The sequence below is a fragment of the Abramis brama genome (assembly GCF_963993115.1).
Source record: "Abramis brama genome assembly, chromosome: 16".
Taxonomy (NCBI): Eukaryota; Metazoa; Chordata; class Actinopteri; order Cypriniformes; family Leuciscidae; genus Abramis; species Abramis brama.
In genome coordinates, this window is record NC_139978.1 from 21387400 (window position 1) to 21401490 (window position 14091).

General features: G+C 34.9%; 2 protein-coding genes across 2 annotated transcripts in view; both read right to left on the minus strand.

Annotated features, from left to right (window-relative positions):
* Positions 1-7468, minus strand: ocstamp (osteoclast stimulatory transmembrane protein). The gene is made up of 3 exons (XM_084086355.1): positions 7331-7468; positions 1251-2241; positions 1-541 (listed from the first exon to the last, which is right to left on the minus strand). Exons 1-3 carry the CDS (start codon positions 7372-7374, stop codon positions 164-166), a joined length of 1413 nt encoding a protein of 470 aa, XP_083942481.1. The 5' UTR covers positions 7375-7468; the 3' UTR covers positions 1-163.
* slc13a3 (solute carrier family 13 member 3) overlaps positions 7181-14091 on the minus strand; it is a 16911-nt gene continuing 10000 nt past the window's right edge. Inside the window, exons 9-13 of the mRNA XM_084086354.1 lie at positions 12209-12306; positions 10765-10877; positions 10425-10586; positions 9509-9646; positions 7181-9414 (exon numbers count right to left, since the gene is read on the minus strand). Coding sequence (XP_083942480.1) covers positions 9238-9414; positions 9509-9646; positions 10425-10586; positions 10765-10877; positions 12209-12306 — 688 coding nt within the window. The 3' untranslated portion in view covers positions 7181-9237. The remainder of the gene's footprint in view (positions 9415-9508; positions 9647-10424; positions 10587-10764; positions 10878-12208; positions 12307-14091) is intronic.

Sequence of the window (14091 nt, forward strand, 5' to 3'; positions counted from 1 at the left end):
CCATAAAATATAAAAATGTAACTTTAATAGCCTATTTTGTACATGAGAACTGCGAAGTCTAGGAAAAATATTTCAACAAAATATTTGATTCACAAATGTGAATATGTACATTTATTAATATGATAATACAGTATGCACTAGTCAGTAAAAATGTAGGCACCTATTATTTATTTAACTGATCTGTCATCCCAGAGACATCTTGATGTTTGGTTTCTATAAAGAAAACATTTTGTCTTTCTTTTTGTTTACTTAGAATTTTCTTCATAAGGAATTCAACCCTTCTCTCCTCCTGCTGCTGGAAAAAAGAAGCCGCTACTTTCCTCCGAAGGCGTCGAGCGTAAACCTCCAGCGGCAGCAGGGTGTAGCTGAACAGATAGAGGAACACCAGCGCCATCACTACACTTGGGTTCAGCTTACTGGATTGGGCCTCACACATGTTTGGATCAGAGTGAATGAGGGCTGTGTAAGGTCTGTTGAAGTTGACATATTCTATCATACATTTTGAGTTAAAGAGCTGACAAAGGACCACATTTGTTTCAACCTGAGATGATTAGAAATAAAGGGGAAGAGAAGAGAGAAGGGTTATTGTTTTTCACAAAAGTGAACAGTAACTATTTACTTTCTTTATTGGAGTATTTTCATTTTGGGAAACGTGTAGGCCTACTTCACTTAACTACATTCAAAGAATTTTGGGGGAATTCATACAATGTGATTCATACTGAAACCTGATTTCTATGAAAAATATGAAGGTCCACCCCTTAAACTAACCATCAGTGAGGCATAAGTATCATACAATGGCGTAGCCTGTGAATGAGGTTTTTCATTAGCCATACATTCGACAAAACATAAAATAGCTAGGCTTGTGTTGGGCCTATACTAACGAATTTTGAGATGGTTTATTGTAAATGGAATTCGTATTTAGCTTATAAATTACATGTAAGATCTTTATGCGCATAATTAGTTAATGTCTCATAATAATTAATAAACATGACAGACTAAGCTCAAATCTTCTAAAGCTCTATACAGTATATGTGAGAGATCTTAAAATATGTATTTTGAGCAGGAGCCTGGATATCAAAATGCAATAAGTTAAGTACTGATGTACAAAATTGTCATATACACTAGTACTTAATTACTTTTTGTACATTTACATTGGTAGAAATTGAAAAGGAATGCAATTTTATTTTATTTTTTTGTTATATTGCATCAGTATATCCGTATTTTAAGGAGAAACTGGTGGAGTGGATTACCTTGAAGTTGACGTTGATGCTGATGTTGGTGGATGGCATGTTTGAAATCCAAGGGCCTCCTGATTTCACCAAGTAATACAAGAAATGGTCCAGCACTATCAAAAAGATTGTCATTAACAGATACAGAGTGATCCCCAGGGCAGGAACCAGACATTTGAAAAGTTCCCTTTTAGTTATTCTGAAACTGGTGGAGTTTACTCCATTTTTCACATCCTTTGCTTCAACCGCGATCCCTTTTTCGACTGCTTTCCTCCTGAGCCCACCTGTGATATACGTGTTGTCAAATCTTACAGACGTCAAATAAGAGCGAAGGTACATGACCGACTCTGTCAACAAACACAGAACAAAAACAGCTGCAAAGATTCTGCTGAATAGCAGCTTCAGATCCTGTACTTGACTTTTAACTTCAGAAAAATCCTCTTGCACTCGCTGACTCAAGAAATGCAACCGTCCCTTCACTTCTGAGACATTAATGTTTGTGGTTTGATCAAAATTACGTAGTGTTAAACTGCTTTTCTCTTGCTCTGCGCTTCTGACTAAATCGCCCTTGATGGTGTTGATGAGCTCTGAGCTGCTTAAAATACTTTGAGAGAGTTTTTCTGATGCACATTTCACAACATGTGTTAGAGTTGCAATGTTGGCAGCCATGTTGGGTAGAATGTAGAGCACTACAACCATCACAGATGCGGACAAGAGCAGTTTACGGCCCTGTCGGGTAAACAGTGTCGGGAAGATTAGTGTGAAGGCACATCGGAACGGATGGATGAGAGATGACAGGATAAACACAGCTGTGGCATAGATACCAACTGCAACAAATGCCGCCTGGATGTCATATTTCAAAAAGTCTGTGAGCCAGTGGAAAAGTAGTGAGGCAGTCACGGCAGCCATTAAGAGACAGAGAACCAGTTGAGCGAGCAGATGACCTGAACTCTGAGGAGTTGGAGAAGAGTAGCACAACCAGAGCATCTCCATAACGCTCCTCACTGAGGCTCTAACACACACAAACACATAAATAGGAAAAGAGATGAGAAATTAGACGAAGGGAAAATATTTGTCTCTCTATGAGAAAGAGTCAGTATAGCCTGAAGGTGCTGTAAACGATTTTTATGGAATGGTATGCAGAAAGAATATTAATTTTGTGGGGAAATGTACATCTAAGTTAGGGGTGTGCGATATGACGATTTTTGATCGTGGACGATTAAAATGTCTCCACGATCTGCTTTTGAAGAAATATCGTAGAATCGTGCATTATATCTGTTCTGGCGCCTCTGTCCCAACATACTGAACAACGCGACGTATATTCACATAAAATGTTAAAGCAGCGGAACGGGACACTGCAGTTCACAAAAGTTCACAATTTGCATGTGTTTTAATGCCTTGTCGGTTAAACATTTAATTCGCATGCTGATGCGCTGTTCTAACGTGTGCGTTTCTCAGCGCGTACATGTGAAGCTCACATGCACTAAAAGCCTGTCTACCAGCGCCTGGATACTGGACTAAGTTATCTTTCGAGTCTTATTGTGCTTACACACAAGGTTTACATAAACAAAGTCGGTTATGTCTAAAGTGAAAGCAAACTTGAGAAAATTGAGAGAAAATCTGCTTGTCAAATGCTTGTATATTAGACGCGTCGTGCGCAGCTCTTAAAGAGACAGTAGTAATAGTAAACACGTTGCCGCTTGTCCTTAAAGGGATAGTTCACCCAAAAATAAAAATGATCTCATCATTTACGCACTCTAATGTTTTTCCAAACCTGTATTAATTTCCTTCTAATATTTTCTAATATTTTTCTAATATTAATATTTTGACTTTGACTTCCATAGGAGAAAAATATACTATGGAAGTCACTGGGGTACATCAACTGGTTACCCACATTCTTCCAAATAACTTTTATTTTCAACAGAAGCAAGAAAGATATTCGAGTTTAAAACAACTTGAGAGAGTAAATTATGATAATTTGAATTTTTAGGAGAACTATCCCTTTAATGTTAACAACACAATGCAAAGAGAAAATCACTCACTGCCCTTGACTGATAACTTTAATAGTAGATATAATAAGTATCAATGTATAATTTATACAGTGAAGTCTGTTTTGTTTTATTTTCATATTTGTTCATTTAATTACTTTCTTCAATGCTACTGTTAAATACACCTACTGTAGCTGAAAATATAAAGCACTGTTTAGCCTATTTAATTTGTATATTAAGGCGAGACACGGCAGGCAAAAACATCTTTTTTTTTTTACTGGTCAATTTTGAGATTTTTGGATATTTGTCTTCAATAACATGTCTTCTTTCAGACTTGTGTTGAAAAAAAGTCAGAAATACACATTTAGGTCTTTATTTTATTACACTTTGTCTGTTTGCGTCTGTAGATTTCTCATAAATTCAACAAAAGTTTGCGTTCTTAATCAACATGCTGCTCCGCGATCTCTGCCGGCAGCCTGTCATCACATGCACCGTTAGGAAGCTCTCTCTCTTGTGTACAATCCTGTCGGATCCAAATATGGTCATTTCCTTTTTATAAGCAACCAATCGTGAAAGTAAAAGGGCTGAATGCGCAATCTCATTGGCTGATGAAAAATCTTTAAAGCCCGTTTTCTCAAAATGACTGTTCTCTCATACTCCAAGTCCGAAATCTCCACTTCAGTAGCACCTATATACACCAAACTTTCCAGTCTTGTACCTAGTTATATTATGAAGACCTTTACAGAGGGATTTGTAAATATATTATTCCTAGCCTGATTTATATAACATTTTATTCCAAAAAACAGGGCGAAAATCATTTTTTTAAGGCCATTGTCAGTATTTTCTGATTTACAGGATAACAAAAGTATATATCCATAAATCCCTCTGTAATTTTTTCCCCATCTAATATGTGAACACATTGAAAAAATAATTTTTAACCTGGCTTTATCCAATACTCAGATTTCGTTTTTTTAAATATATGCAAATTAGTGCATATTTGATTAGATATTGCCTAATTTGCATATTTAAACATTAAGTTACAGAAAACTTGTAATACATTTTTTTCTCATCTTAATGTAGGTAATCAACTGTGAAAGTTTCATGGTGATATATGCTAGTTAAAAATTTTACCCTATTCACCTGTAGTGTCTCGCCTTAAGTTGTGTATGTGTAATGTGTATCTTTGATCTTAAAGGCAGGGTAGGTAGGACTATAAAAAAAAAAAAAGATCCAAATTTGTTAAAACTTTCTATATATATCAATACATAATTAAAATGTAAGTACTCTGAAAAAAAGAGTATAAAAATCAAGTGACTCTAGACCGTTTAATCTGTATTAAACACAGCTCATTATTTCGATTCGGGACGAATCAAAGGATTGGCTTAGGCGACTGTCACTCTCTCTCGCAACCATGGCAACAACCCTTTTGCCACGGGATCTGCCCACTTGCGCGCGGCCGCGCGCACGTTTGATTTGAGGAATTCGAGAGGCACTGAACCTAGGAATAGCAAAACAATGGCAGAGAAAGAGCAATCAAAATTCACATTACCGGCATGCAGTTAGTGAAGGCAAACAAGGCAAAAAAAAGAAGACAGTACAAGAAAAGGTAATGAACAAAAAGTCTTTGGATAAACAAAGAAATAAAACGCGTGTCAATATCAGCGTAGCTTTCCAGCGACCACCCCGTCCTCAGCCTCTACTTCCTCGGACCCTAGTTACACGCCACGGCCTCTTGCACGACCTCCTCTGCTTCGCCCTAAAATTATTTTTATTTTACAAAAGGACATTTTACAAACCTACATTTTGCGCATGTGCTCCTGCATGCACTTTTCCAGTCACAACACAGCAATCAAAGGAGGACGCGCTGAAAACTGTAATGCTGTTCTCTTCCTTCGAATGTTTGAGTTGCAGAGGAATTTGTGACTGTTTCAGCTGTTCAACCACATCAAAGTTTCGTAATTAGTAAGTCCGTGCTTTTTCTCTTTTTGTTCTTATGTGCTGAAGGGCTGCTGTGCCTTGGTGAAACGGTGTTTGTACGTGAAGAGCTCTTTTCCAAAACGCCATAAACCTAAAAAGCTGCCTCAAAGAACCAGCAAAAGTAATGATTATGAATGTGTAAAATATTGCAATAAGACATTTTAATTGTTTATTAATTTCTGTGTCGGCTGCAAAGATGAAGTTGACGATATTTGACTCGCGATCTTCGCAGTAGGCTAGTGAACGCATGCACCGGAGAAATGCACATTTAGGCTACATAGTTTTATTTTGTTTTGGATGGTTTTGTTTAGAACCAGATTTCTGTAAATATATTCCACATTTTTTAGGCCTGTGAGGCGAGGCTACGGTTCGGTTCACGATGATATAATCTCCAGTTCAAGCACCTTATGTTGTGATTGATAGCCTATATTTACTTTATGTATTTAATGCAGGAATGAAAATATTAATGAATTAATGAAAAAAAAATATATTAAAATTAAGATACAATTAATACAAAACGAAATTCGTTTTAAAGAAAGGCTTTGTGCTTTCTGTTTTGAGGTCTCTGTTAAAGTTTGAAAGTCTCAGTGCAGCTTTCAGAGCGCTCGCGTCCATAATGGAGAACTGTCAAGTAATATTGTTTTTTCCTCATAAATGCAAACACGAAAAATAAAAGACAAAAACTTTTTTAAAAAGACAAACCATAAATTTAGAAAAAAAAAAAAAAAAAAGATGGATTTATAGCGTTTTGGGGGAAAAATGAATGGATTTATACCGTTTTGAAAATGTTAATTTTTTTTTACTTTGAATTGATCATCAACAATATTGTTGTTTGATTTAATAATCACTGTTGCAAGAAGTGCCTAGTTAAGTTTTTTTTTTTTTTTTTTTTTTTTGTAAGTGGAAAAAGTAGGGGGTGCCACAGATTCTGTTTAGTTAGCTCCTTTATTGTTTTTTCTATAGCCTAGAATAATATAGGTCAAATGCAGCAAGTCAAAAGACCAACTGGACCTTCTTTGCCAGTTTGCTCACATTTCTTTGAAGGATGGCAAAAATATCGCCTGAATATCTATATCTAGATATTGGAAAAAAATATCGAGATATTCATTTTTGTCAATATCTCCCACCCCTACATGCAGAACACCATATATGTTATGAATCTTACACGAAATTCATCTTCATCACAATATAACTGATGGTAATGTAAAAAAGTGTATCAATGCAACCTGTTTTTAGCTTATATAACTAGCTCGTTAGCGAATCAAAAAATATATATTTTAAATTTACCAATATCAATATGCTAGCTTGATAGTGAGTACTAAAATACATCTTATTTGTTTATATTCATAAGCAATTAGCGTTAGATTTTTTTATTACATGTGATTCTGACATGATGTCACTACATGCACTGTGCTCCTTCCTCTCTGCTTGTCTCAGGTAAATAATGCGTCTTCAGCTCAGCGGTTGGAGTCGCGCGTTCATGTGTTTTGGGGGCGTGGCTTTGGAAGGAGCCCAGAAGGGAGGGGGTGGAGTGAATGGAAATAATGAACTGTCTTTAAAACAGTCCTGAGAGGTCTACAGACACTCGATTTTTATACTTTCTTTTTCAGAGTACTTACATTTTAATTATGTATTGATATGAACATAAAGTTTAAACAAATTTGAAAAAGAAGTTTTTTAGACCATTCCTACCTACCCTGCCTTTAATATTTAATAACAAAAAAAATAATAACAAATATTTTTATCTTCTCCCCTGTCTGCCATTTTTTTTTTATATATATTTTGTTACCTAAGGCTCTGTTTTTAAAATAGTGACATTAGATTGGCTATAATGCTTAGTCACAAAATAGTAAAACCAACATAAAAAGAATCATGATAAAATCGTGAATCGTGATTTTCCTGAAAAAAAACGTGATATGATATTTTTGCCATATCGCCCACCCCTAATCTAAGTAATAATTCAAAAATAAAGACAAACAAGTATAGCAACTTTGATAACTGATTTCACAGCGTTACACGGTATTGTAATGAATTGCTATAGCAAAATCAACACCTACACACGTATGTAACTAAATGTAGAGCAATAATACTATATACACACTGTAATATAAAGTGTGACAGAACATATTGACATACCTGAGGGAAAACAACGAGAGACGGTAGTTTCTTAAGGGCATCATTATTGTCGATTAAAAGGAGGCTTGAAGAAGATCATGGATTTATCTCAACATTAAAAGGTCGGTCATCATCAAAGCAAAACTGGTCAGCTCATATTGAGCTTGCCACCAAATACACCCATATATATACTGTACACCCAATCCTATGACTCTGAGCTGGATGCTGAACACAACATGTACACTGACTCATACAGTTGCTCAGATTCACATGAGACCCAAACACAGATCACACCGCTAAGTCGCTATCATCACATGACATGAAGAAAAAAGAAACTGCTCTTTTAATGAACCTTAAAAGGAAGATGTACAAAAACAACATTTTAAAAGGGAAGTCTGTAAGTGCTGTGCTTGTTGGTTTCAAATGGCTTTCATGTAACGTGTATTAAAACTGTGTTCTCATATAGTTTTCTAAAAAAGGCTTTTTGGTTGGTCCCACAATCCCACTATATTTTCTTATGTGCTGGCAATTTTCATATTTTCTTTCTATGGATTTGAGTTTTAAGTCTGTAAAAATTGTTGTGTTTGTCAACAACTCTACATCATTTTGTTGGATTCAAGCTTTAATTAGGAATTATGGATAATGAACACAAGATTATAAACATTTAACATAGAAATGATACATAATTATTAATTACTTGCATACTTTACATAAATACAATAAAATTTACATTCATACATTTGACATTAATACAACAAACTTACAATCTACATATACAGAAGATTATTTATTAAGATTTCTGAGATTTTCATTGAGAACATGTTAAATTTCAAACATGCTTCCTATCAGTTTAAAACTACATAAATATGATATATTTTAAAACATTTTTAAATGTCCTGCCCCTAATTGGTGAAGTGGCATCAAGGCACAAGAGAGCAGTGCTGAAGTGAGGTTGTGTGGAGTTGATCCATCCACTGTGGGAATCCCTCAGTTAAGCAATTTTTCCACTTCTTTTTAGTCTTATATCTATACACAGAATCTGGACTGAATGTGTATGTATGCATGGATGCCCTTACAACATTTTTTTCAAGTGTACTATTGGTATACTTCTTTTAAACTAAAAATAAGATTTATGTGCTTTATGTTAAGTCTTTTTATGTACTTCTCAGAACTTAAAACTACACTTAAGTATACTTGACTTATACTCACAGAAATGTCTAAGTATATTTGGACTATATTGTACTCAATCTTTTGATCGAGATATACTTAAAAGTTTAATTAAGTATTCTAAGTATACCTTGTAGTTGTTTACTCTTTTGATTGAGGAGTAAATACTATAAATACTATTTTTCACATAGTTTTACATACTGTCTTATAAACTTACATTGTTTGAAAATATTGATTTATAAAGAAAACAGATGTGTTCCTAATTCTGAGTATATGTGAATCTTTGTGCAGTCCACTGGTAGTGTACGTACGTTCCTATTTAGGTAAAAATTACCTAAAGAGGAACATAAAATAATATATAAATAGTAAACTATAAGTTTGATGTTAAGTTCACTTAAAAAAAAACTTACAGGAATATTTGCAGTGTAAAACTACTGAACTAGTTGTTTACTGAGAGTATACTTCAAAGTGTACTTTCATAACTAAAAAATGTGCTACAAGTATTTAACTATCAGTATATCTATAGTTGCAGTACAAACAAAAACGTTGTGAACTAGTTGTGTACTCAAAGTTTACTACTGATACAAATCAAAGTGTACTTTTATATACTAAAAAAGGGGGCCAATTTAGTCCCAAGTAGTATTGAAATAGTACACAAGTATACTACTAGTACATGGATATTACTTACTACATAAAGTATACCTAAAATTAACTTGAAGTATATATATTTTTGTAAGGGTGTCCATCTCTGTAGTTGTTCTCTAGCCTGTCATATTCATAGCTGATACAGTATGTGTAGCCACAGTTGCTAAGGAAGCATTCAAAGGTCTTGCCCAATCAGGGTACACATGTAGATTGAACATTTGAAGACCCCATGTGTTCATGGCAAGAGACACGCACAGAATTCCTAGGATGTTCATCACAAACCCTGTCTTCACCTGTAAACATCACACATCTTATTTTGCAACTGAAAACAAAATCTGTGTATAATGATATAATGATTTTAATGTGTTTTTGTAGTTGTCTTCTTACCATATCCTTGACCATAAGATGTCCGGAGGCAAATGCAATTGAGTTAGGAGGTGTGGACACCGGAAGCATGAAAGCGTAAGAGCAACCAGTCGTTGCTGGAATCATGAAGTACAGTGGGTTGACTTTCACACGGATGGCCTGAAAATAAAGTATTTGGTTGATGTAATGTCACAATGTAATACTACAGTATCTACAGTACTACAGTACAGTATCAAATTCATCACAATTTGGCAGCATATATGTTTGGGTCAGTAAGATACATTTTTTATTACAGTTATTAATTCTTTTATTTAACAAGGATGCGTTAAATTGACCAAAAGTGAAAGTAAAGACATTTAGAAACTGTTCACTAAAAAAAAAAAACTGTTTTGAACTGAAATCAGTATATTATAATGAATTTGAAGGATCATGTCACACTGAAGACTGAAATAATGATGCTGAAAATTTAGTTTTGCCATCACATGAATAATTTACATTGTAAAATATATTAAAATAGAAAATACACTTAATAATTTATGATAATATAACTAATATTAGGTTTTTTTTATCAAATATTATATATACATACCTATACATGCTTAATGTTTATGTAAGTCACACATAGTTTACACACATAGTAAACAACTAGTTCAGTATACTGCAACTTGTAAGTTTTCTTTATGTGAACTTAACTATTTATATATTTTTTTTGCACTTTTAAGTATAGTACTATGTTCCTATTTTGGTATTAATTTTTATACTTGAAATACCTATACTATATAGATATACTTGAAGTACCTTTAACTGTACTTTAAGTAGATTTGAAGTAAATTCCTACATTCCAGCTTGTAATCAAATATTATATATACATACACAGTGTAAATCACACATAGCAACAAACTGGTAACACAAAGTTGTGCTTTAAGTTTGTCTGTACCAGTTCAGCGATGACAGGGAGAAAGATGATGATGGTGGCCGTGTTACTGGCAAATTCAGTGAAGCAGGCGATGAAGGCTGTGATGAGCATGACTGCGACTGCGGGAGGGACCTGGGCGAGAGGCTGCAAGTGGTTTCCTATCCATGCTGCTAACCCTGACTCCTATTGCCAAAAAAAAATCTTCATGGTTTAGGTCAAGGTAAGGTTGTTTTGTTTTGTACATCTGTTCTAATTTCAACATTGCCTTCAAGTGAATTATCAACAATACAACTGCATTAGAAGAACCTTTTTGCCATGTAGTTCCAGCTTGTAATTCAGCGAAAAGCAGATAATGAGGTACCTCACAGCCTTTGGCCATTGCAAATCCACCACCCAACAGCAAAATAATATTCCATGGCACACACTCTTGAGCTCTTCTCCATGACAACAGGGGCACATATGGAGTATTTGAGGCTGGAGACAGAGATAGAAATTAAAATGACCTCAAGCCGACTGACGATCTCTGCCACTGATCAAATGAAATGTTTACTGTATATATATGTTTGATTTCTGAATTTGATTACATCTTTTGAACTGCACAAGGAAAGAAAATTTTTTGCAGCATCTGACAGCAGATTAAATAAAGACATTATCCTCATCCTCAACATGGTAATGTGGACTCCAGAATGTCTGATGGTGGCCACTTTTCACAGCCTTTAATATAAAATGCAGCCTATGACCAACAGAGGGATTTATACAAGTATGTTTTAAACAGCATATTTACTTCTTACTATACAGAGAATAATACTATCACAATATTCATGTTTTACATGTGGTGTAAATTTAACCTGAAGTACAAAGTAGTACTACGCTGAATCAATCTCTAAAGTTCAGCACAAAAACCTATTATAGGTAAACAACAGGGAACATGTTGAATGTGCTCAGCCAAAAAATATGACGTTACAAAACACTTTACAAATTCACACTTCAGACAGAAAGCCATAGAAGACATCTCAGCAAAGCTGGTGACAATAATAATTCTACAGGTTTTTTTTCTGTTGTTCAACTGGCCAAGCAATAACAAGGTCATGGGTTCAGTTCAGTTTACAAGAAAACTAGTACAAAGATAAAACGTAAACAGTGAATGTAACTTGCTCTGGATAACAGCCTCTGGCAAATGTATAAATGTACAATTTACAATGGTGTTCCACCTCCAGAAACAGTTTAAAGTGGCAGAAATATATGTATTTTCATTTGAGCACACACAATTTATCACCAGCCACTAAAAATATTCAACTAGAGAGGGATTTGTTTTGCAAAGTGGATTATTGAAAACTAGGAAACTGATTTTCCAAATATAGACTATGGAAATGTACACAGTGTAAAAGAAAGGTAATAACTTGGGAGATTTGTGTGAGATTAATATAATCTCTCTGCACACAGTTCTCTGCTGGATCTCTCTAGACGCACTAATCTAAATCATTAACATTCCTCGTCTTATTCAACATTAACCACACTCACACGTTTTCTAGAAACCTTTTTGACTGGCAGAATAAACTGTGCAACTGGAAAGTTACTGAGGTAACTGAATGTAGCGACAATGTTTGTGCCTGCTAAAAATTCACAACAGAAAACAGTGTCTCAATTTACGAAATTCAAGCCTAATATAAACCTATTATGTCTTAGGGGCATGATTTATTATATAAATATTAATAATATTGATTGATTGCTAAAGTTTATAATTTCATAGTCCAAACTCAATCTCTCAGCTGACAAAACAGAAAATCAATAAACCACCCACTGACCTCTTGAATCAAACCACCAGCGAAGAGATGGACGCTGGGATGGAAAGAAAAAGAGGATGGAGATAATGATGACTCCAGTAACAGCGTCAGATACATAGCTGAAGGGAAATAAACACACAGACATTCAGGGAGAAGCAGTTATCATTCAGTGTTGCATATTTCAAGCTCCAATTAGCAACATTGGGACAAAGTGAAATTATTCAGTGTTACCCTCAGATAAAAAAGCTTTCCTGTTTTGAAATGTTCTACTGAGAATTAAGTCATGGACCACTGATGCTTTTAGGGTGAATACTTACTGACTGCACCTTTAATACTAGCTTCATATTGACTGCATCCAACGGGGATGACCATCAAATGTTCATTGTGGATTATAAAAAGACATTACAGACAACATGAATTCTTCCTTTAACAAATGTATAATCAACTTCCAAATGTCTTACTTATAGTTGTAAGTATTATAAAATAGAAAAAAAAAACTTACTTCCCCTTTAAATAATTTACAGCTGGAAATATGATATGCTGTCAAATCAAAACAATTTTACAGACAAGACATTAATGCCAGCAGCAATCCTGATTTCACATCTCAGCACATTAATATGAACCACTGAATCAATGTAATTGCCATAACCCAGTCCCAGCTAACCAATTCATCATCTCATGTTTAGAAACAGCGTGCTTTCAGTCATGTTCCTCTCAAATAGGTGTTGAATAACGCATGCACAATACACATTATAATGTTCTCTCTGTTTCTATTTCTCCTTAAGTTGTGAGTTTATCTTGGGTCTTAACTGTAGGGATGACTCAAGATGAACTGACATCCTGCAGATAGAGAAAGGTTAGCTCAGTGGGAGCGAGCAGATCAACTGGTCCATATTTTTGAACCTCTCTGTCTAAGTGCATTAGTGTGATGGACCACGAAAGAAAAAAAACCCAGTGTCTATAAACAATTGTAAACCTGCTTAAACATTACAGAAAATGTATGTGTGTGTGTATATATTATACATTATATGCAATTAGGAATTACCGCGTTAATTTATCTTTTTCTTTTAAAAAAAATACAAATTCTACAATATATATAAAATAGTGCTGTTTATATTAGTCAATCATTGAAATTAAATTTCAATGATTGACTAATTGACTGATTGACTAATTTCAATGATTGACTAATATAAGCAGTACTAGTTTTTTCTATATCTTAGAATCCCCCCCCCCCCCAAAAAAAACCCCCATAAAAACAATTAAAGCAGTAACTCCTAATTGCATTAATTTTTCATCATGAACAATAGACCAAATCTTAATGGCACAGGTTAGCACACATTCAATGCATTTGACCTTTACATAATGGAGGATGGAATAAATATGTTTAATATGTCTAAATGTGACACTCAAAATGCGTAATACAACAGAAAATATAACTGCACACTGCAGAGTAATGACATCCAAATCATCATCCAATAATTAACTAATTGCTGTTTCTGCATTTATCATTCTTTTCTCATTTGGGGCCCTATTTTAACGATCTGAAACGCAAGTATCAAGCGCGAAACGCAAGTAACTTTGTGGGCGGGTCTTGGGCGCTGTTGCTATTATACCGGCGGGATAAATGACTCTTGCGCCCGACGCAAATCTAAAATGGGTTGATCTGAAGTAGCTTCATTATTCATAGGTGTGGTTTGGGCGTAACGTGAAATAAACCAATCAGAGCGACATCTCACATTCCCTTTAAGAGCAGGCGCGCTTGTTCCATGGCGGATTGCTATTATAACGGCGGATTTGCCAGGTGCACGCCAGGAGCGGTTCACAGCCGAGGAGACCGACGTTCTCGTCAAGGCCGTAAAACATAGAGAAGTGACATTGGGGATGGGAGAAACCCACCCAAATTA

Bases quoted from the DNA above. Each gene is read 5' to 3' on its own strand.
- ocstamp (XM_084086355.1), bottom strand. From the start codon at position 7,374: ATGATGCCCTTAAGAAACTACCGTCTCTCGTTGTTTTCCCTCAG. The intron at 2,242-7,330 runs GTATGTCAATAT...TGTGTGTGTTAG, and splicing joins CTCTCGTTGTTTTCCCTCAG to AGCCTCAGTGAGGAGCGTTA. The intron at 542-1,250 runs GTAATCCACTCC...TAATCATCTCAG, and splicing joins GCATCAACGTCAACTTCAAG to GTTGAAACAAATGTGGTCCT.